Source organism: Oncorhynchus clarkii, unplaced genomic scaffold (assembly GCF_045791955.1).
Source record: "Oncorhynchus clarkii lewisi isolate Uvic-CL-2024 unplaced genomic scaffold, UVic_Ocla_1.0 unplaced_contig_2184_pilon_pilon, whole genome shotgun sequence".
Taxonomy (NCBI): domain Eukaryota; kingdom Metazoa; phylum Chordata; class Actinopteri; order Salmoniformes; family Salmonidae; genus Oncorhynchus; species Oncorhynchus clarkii.
The window spans coordinates 55,944-63,396 of NW_027257947.1; the positions used below are offsets into that span (position 1 = coordinate 55,944).

The window sequence follows — 7,453 nt, forward strand, 5'->3', positions numbered from 1 at the left end:
TACCTTCCAATTATATCAAATCTTCAGGAGTGTAAGTTTCACCATGGTGCGGACGGTGGCGATACGTTGGCACATGTGAATTATTAGAATATATGGCAAATATTAGTAAATTACGGCATTATTCTAATAATGCTGACCTTCCCGTTCTGAGATGTTAAACAGACAGGTGGGAAAGCATACAGGCTGCCGACAATGTAGCAGTGCGCCATTTGCCTAAACGTGTAATGTAAACACTTCAACCACAAAATGTGTATTCGACACTGTAGGGTTCTGCAAAAAAAATATTTATTTTTTTAGGTGTGACGTCATTGTGGCCCGCCGTTTTTATCGACACATAATAGTTACATGGAAACGCACCTATCAGGAAATTGTCGCGTCTATTTTCTATGCGAACTTTCTAAATATCGAACAAAAATACACTGGACAAGTTAATGGAAACATAGCTAGTGACATGTAGTCAAAGTGCCGTTTGACTTAATAGTTTCCTCTAAAGTGATGTCCAAGTACATTCAAAATTTTGTTTACAGACTTTGAAGATATTATAACATGTATATGAATGCATTGTCTTATTAGCCCAGTGAAACGTATGTCATTTAAAACGCCCAACTGTTAGTAGTGATACAGTTTGTTTCAGTTGTCTTCTGGTTTTTAGGGTCCAACTGAATAATAACTAAGTGGGCTGCATCTTGTAACAAACAACTACCTATCTGTCACAAACAACTACCTATCTGTTACAAACAACTACCTATCTGTTACAAACAACTACCTATCTGTTACAAACAACTACCTATCTGTAACAAACAACTACCTATCTGTTACAAACAACTACCTATCTGTTACAAACAACTACCTATCTGTTACAAACAACTACCTATCTGTTACAAACAACTACCTATCTGTTACAAACAACTACCTATCTGTTACAAACAACTACCTATCTGTTACACTCAACTACCTATCTGTTACAAACAACTACCTATATGTTACAAACAACTACCTATCTGTTACAAACAACTACCTATCTGTTACAAACAACTACCTATCTGTTACAAACAACTACCTATCTGTTACAAACAACTACCTATCTGTTACAAACAACTACCTATCTGTTACAAACAACTACCTATCTGTTACAAACAACTACCTATCTGTTACAAACAACTACCTATCTGTTACAAACAACTACCTATCTGTTACAAACAACTACCTATCTGCTTTAAGTTGGTCTGATAGAAAACACTAAGCCCCCATCAACACACACGCAGACAAGCACACACACAAAAAGAACGTGAAGGGGGTGGGGTGGCTAAAAACAGAATGAAGGTTAAGCATTTTCTATAAGCACCAGCAGAGCTGAATTTCAATTAGTGACAACATTTACAAGCTTGCGTAAGATGACAGACACTGTGTGTCAATCCACTTCGCTATAGCCTAACAAAGTTTCTGTTCTTCATCCATCCCAAAGCTATATAATAATACTACCATGACATGACACACTATCATAACGCCTTAGGGAATTGTACCTGTGGCCGACTGACCGTTATTTCAATCAACTTATGATTTTAGCTTTTATTCTAAATGATCGACAACATCCCCGTTCCATGTCTCATGTCATTTTCCACGTTCATCAATTCGGAGATTGGACAGCATAATCACATAATATAAATTACAAATAGAAAATAGAATAAGCTCAATAAAATAGCATACTCCCAAATAGCCTATAGACATACAAAATGTCTAAATGAGAGAGTAAATGTCCTGATAAGTCCTATAGAACAAGTCCACCATTTCCCCCCTGTACTGTTCTGTGTTAATGACAGTTGAACGTATTCAGGAAGTTCCCTGCTCCTTGTGCTTTATCCCACTATGTTGGACAGCTGTAAAATCGTGTAGACAGGTTGTCATACAACAATCAAAGCTTCAGTGAATGGACTGTAATGCTAAACATTTAACATACAATACTCCCAACACTGGGACAGCGGCCCAGCCAATGCTCTAGCCACATGCTCCGGCGAGGAGGAGCTTGCAGCTCAAGTGGGATGCCAATCAAAGCATAAACTTCAAATTGTATCTGAGAGATCAGGCTGAGACCTGGGGGCAGGCACATCAGTTGGAGCTCAATTGTTGATGTGATCACATCCAACGGTCTTGCAGCGAAAGAGAGCAGCTGAGATTTAAAGAATAGCAGAAGAACCATTGTGACCTATTGCTGCTGTGCTTCCTGGCCACTTTCTCTTTGACTTCTTTACGCTTCGGTCTCGTGTTCCGACGTGTTTTGGCATACGACTCGGCGGAGAGGATGTCTTTCCCCCAGTTGGGCTACCCTCAGTACTTAAGTGCCTCCCAAGCGGTGTACGGCGGGGATCGCCCGGGGGTCCTGACTCCGTCGTCCCGGGGAGGGAGTTCTGAGTTAGCGGGAAACCAGTCGGCTGCTGCGGCTGCAGTCACCTCGGTGTTGGGCATGTACGCAAACCCCTACACTGCACACAACTACAGCGCATTCCTGCCTTACAGCAGCGCAGACCTGGCTCTGTTCTCTCAAATGGTAAGGGCTGTTTCTATACTTCTGGTGTTGTATTATAGTGGTCTGTATGGTATTGCTTTACGTCAAGTGTGTCACTTATTTTGCCTGGAAAAAGCACGTGAAAAGACGGCTGAGAACTATTCAATCTGCGGTTTCTTTGCAAGTTGCATATACTCGCGCTCTCCGAAAGTTTGTTAATAAGAAATGACAATGCATCTATAACTTTTATCTACACGTCTTAAATATTGGAGTAATATTCATTATTCGTATAACTACTTTGGAAGTGTATTAGTCGTTTGAAGTGGGAGTTTGTTCCAGCTGCATTCAAAGAAATGTTGTTCGATCTAGATGAGCCAAAAACCGGTGTGCCGTTCGGTTTGAGGGAGAAGTTATTTAGTATAAAAGAGCGTTTTGGTCTAGATAATGGTGCTTGTAACACAAATTATATAGTTTAGTTGATTTTAATTATTATAGCATTGGTCCTCGGCTTCTGAAATTTCACTAAAGACAGCTATTCGTTTTGGTGAATCGAAACAACAAAGGCCTTTGCATGAATTTGTCACGCACACAAATCATTTAACTGTTAGGATAAAATAGTAGCTATATAAACAAAACCATTACGTCAAAACGTAGTCCAGGCCTCGACAATGACCTAGACATTATATTATAATTTTGTCTCGCAACATAGTTCTACTTTGTTGTATTCATTTTGAGGAAAATTATTTGAGGATAAGACGTACGTATTTCTAAAATATATATTTTTAAGGTTTATATCCTGACATGGAAAAATAACCATTTACAGATACTTTACAACAAAATGCAGTTCATCGCTACAGCACCCGGTCACACGAATGCAGCGTGTCCAGGCCTTCTTTAACAGACATCACAGTTGCACCTTCTGCATCAAATAAATCATTTACAATCATGTTGACATTGACATTTTATACTGGCCTACAAAATACACTTCATTTAACAATTGCAAAACTTACTTCCATCTGTATTTGATACAGAAATAGTATTTCTTAAATAACAATAGGAACAGACTAGGCCGCAGTGGCAACTGACACCATTTCGGTCAAATGCATTAAAAGTAGTTCTACTCACCTCAGTAATTAAAACGCGAAAACGTATCATGAATATATCTGTGTGTATAGCTATACTCTTAAATATATAGGCTTAAATATAATACATCAGTTATGAGTATTATAGTTTTCGGAACTTTTGGACGTTATTGAAGGACATTATCCCAAACTGTAATTCACATAAACGAGTTACAGGGATATCCAAGCGAGTAGGCCCATTTTTAAATGCTATTCATGTCGAAATATATGCGTGGTATTAGGCATTTATAGAAATTCACGTGTTTCTAAGCAACATATTAACCAATCCTGTGGCGTTGTTCATCCTTCCAGGGCTCCCAGTACGAGCTGAAGGATAGTCCTGGCGTGCACCCCGGCAGCTTCGCGGCCCACACCTCGCCAGCTTTCTACCCTTACGGTCAGTTCCAGTACGGGGACCCGGCCAGGCCCAAGAACGCGACCCGGGAGAGTACCAGCACGCTGAAGGCCTGGCTCAATGAGCACAGGAAGAACCCCTACCCCACCAAGGGAGAGAAGATCATGTTGGCCATCATTACTAAGATGACCCTGACGCAGGTGTCCACCTGGTTCGCTAACGCCAGAAGGAGGTTGAAGAAGGAGAACAAGGTGACGTGGGGAGCCAGGAGTAAAGAGGACGAGGATGGAAACATCTTCGGCTCCGACAACGAGGGAGACGCGGAGAAGAACGATGACGAGGAGGAGATCGATCTAGAGAGCATCGATATAGACAAGATAGACGACAACGATGGAGATCAGAGCAATGAGGAGGACGATGATAAACCGGAGGGCAGAGAGCGAAACCGAGAACTGGACAGTCTGGAGAAACGGCGGGCCTTCGCTCTGCAGCACGAGGCCTTCGACAAATCTAAGAACTCAATTTCCTCCGGGAAGGAACTTTCTGATAGCAACAGCAACACCAGAGTTGTGTCCCCGGACAGACAGGGAAGTTTTCAGCTCCCAGTGAACAATAAGCCTAAAATCTGGTCGTTAGCTGAGACGGCTACCAGTCCTGATAGTTCTGTCAAGTCCACCTCTCCCTCCGGCCCTACCGGTCACACCCCGCCTCAGATGCAACACCCAGCCTTCCTGCCCTCTCACGGACTATACACCTGTCAGATAGGCAAGTTCCATAACTGGACCAACGGAGCTTTCCTGGGGCAGAACTCTCTGCTCAATGTCCGGTCGTTTCTAGGAGTTAATCAGCACCATCATCATAACCTCCACTTACAGACCCAGCTGCAGCAGCAGCAGGCCTCGGTGTTGGTGTCGCCTGGAGCCTCGCCACAACTCAGCCCCAAGCACATAGGTAGGTCTGCACCAGTTATGATCGTATGCCCAAAGCTTTATTTACTGCTATATTTGGGAAGCAAAAATCATAGAAAATACTGTTAATGTAAAATGCATAGCCTATCAATTGTATTTTGTCCAAAAGTGCTTTTAAAACGACTAAAATTTCTACTCACACACACACACACACACACACACACACACACACACACACACACACACACACACACACACACACACACACACACATTATTTGTTATAGTAATGATCATAATAATAATAACAATGACACAGAAGCATTATGTTATTACTTAGGTATTTAATTAAAATAAAATATATTTTTTGGTAATTTTGTAATGAGTTGAATCTTTTCATTTCAGACCGTGAAAACGTTGTAAGAAGTGCCTCTCCTCCAACGCAATCTCTGAAGTCCTCATTCAGACCCCTTCATGATGGGTAAGACGCTGTTTGAATGATTGGCTAAATGCAGTTGGGCTAAATTATAACAATAAGACTGATATTCTAATATTGTAATATCAAATGGTTTCCTCCAAAATGGTGCCATTCTGCTGTCTGTTGTGGTTAGGCTCTTAGAAGGTATAGGGAGGGACTGGTTTCTTGGTGGACAGATGTGAGAGATTGGTCTGGCTTCTAAAAAAGAGTTGTTCTTCCCCGGGTGACACGGGGTTTCGGCTCCAGCCCCCCAACCCCCCTCCTAATTCCCTCCCTCTGGAGGCTGACTACTTATCAAGTCCCCCGTAAAACGGGACCTGTCTGGGGCTCGGCTTCCCTAAAGACCCCGGGGAGCAGCCCGGCCCTGGGGAGCGTTCTAGCAGAAGACTTCTCCCCGTCTGGAGTGCTAACATTTACACAGACCCTCTTTCTTCCCACTGTTAGCACTAGGCCGCTGCTGGCAGTACCATCCTCAAATGACGGCCTGTTTGTGTGTGTGGTTTGGCATGCATTATACACACGTGGAATTAATCATTCGTGTCATAAATGATATGCTTTAAATACAAGTTCCTGATATAGGTAAAACGCGTCGACAGGAACACTTGAAGAGATATAGAATCCTAGATGACATGTTCTGTATGTTGACCCAGTGGCTAGGCTACTTGAAAATAATATTATATTGTATAGAAAAACGGTTCTGTCTTTTCATTGTTCTCTTCGTCCTCCTCTGTGCTCTTTCAGCCCCAGGACTCAGCAAGAAGCCCCGCAGCTGGTTCTAACGGCCCTCTCCTCGGCTTGATCAAGACATTCTGCCCTGGGGAAAAAAAGACTTTACGCACTCAGAAAAGGACAATGAGAAATAACTTAATTCACCGTAGCATTCAGAGCAAATGGCTAATTTGATATAAACTCCTGTGGCAGGATCTCGTCTATTGTTGTAAATAATGGCGCCTGTTATTCCCTGCTCTGTACCCTGGGACGTTTGGTAGGCTTTTCCTTCTGTCTTTCTTCTGGTCTGTACATACAGTGATTTACATGTGTAAATAGCGCGTTGACGACATTTGTCCAGATCGTATATTTTGTCTAATAAACTAAATGAAATTATCGAGAAATCAGAATATAGATCTTTTGTTTTTTGTATTTTCTTGATCAAACATCTCTGACACGGTGACATATTTAGAGAACAGGGGACGCTCTCTGTTGCACAATATTATTAAACAATTTGCTTCAACCTAGTAGATTATTATCAGTATAATTATTATTACTATTATTATTGTTATTATTATTATTGTTAGTGTTATTATTATTATTATTATTATTATTAGTAGTAGTAGTATTACTACACACATCCGTCAGGGTAAATGGCTTATCATAACTAACGCTAAGACGTTTCATTCCAATGTAATCATTAGCAGCTGAGAGGAACCCGCCTTGCACCGCGTCCCCTGTTAGAGAGAGGGCAGAGCGGGTAAAGCAGCGGATAATACCGACCCTCTCATCTAATGTTATTCCACTTTCTCCAGTTAAATGGGGAGGGAGCGTCGACGCATTGAGGTGCTAATAACCGGCCAGATGGTTGCTGGTGCCGAGAAATGGACAGAAGCAGCTGGGAGCATCATTAAGTAATAATGTGGGAACGCCCTGCCCAAACAAAATCAAATGGTTAAAATCTAATCTGTCAGAAAGACAAGTCGATTCGGTAATATATTATTAATAGTGAGAGGTTAGCGGTCAGGTGACGTTGTTAGCAGGGTTACTAACTGTGTTGGGGTCCGGCCAGCTACATGTGATCGGAAAAGTTATAGGGATGGCTATTGGGACTGAAGGAAGCTCATTCTATTGAATCACTTTAATAATAGCTTCATGATGAGGAAGAACTGCAAGGATTATGGTGATGTCATTTGAAGTGTAACATTGTTTTCGTTATTGGGATGAACGGTGGTAATGTGGGTCCACAACGATCAGACTTCTATACAGAATTAGAACGATATCTTAGGCCTACATTAAACACGATAATATTAACAGGTTTCATTCAAATTAAAACAACTATTAACCAAATATAAACAAATAATAGCCACCTAAAACTGAT

The 7,453-nt window shown here is 41.6% G+C and overlaps 1 protein-coding gene across 1 annotated transcript; it reads left to right on the forward strand.

Moving 5' to 3' along the window:
• Positions 1-2,106: 2,106 nt before the first annotated feature.
• On the forward strand, positions 2,107-6,482 carry LOC139394162 (iroquois-class homeodomain protein irx-1-like). The gene is made up of 4 exons (XM_071142201.1): positions 2,107-2,545; positions 3,937-4,930; positions 5,292-5,367; positions 6,106-6,482. The coding sequence occupies exons 1-4, from the start codon at positions 2,300-2,302 to the stop codon at positions 6,161-6,163; spliced, it is 1,374 nt and encodes a 457-aa protein (XP_070998302.1). The 5' UTR covers positions 2,107-2,299; the 3' UTR covers positions 6,164-6,482.
• The last annotated feature ends 971 nt before the right edge of the window (positions 6,483-7,453 follow it).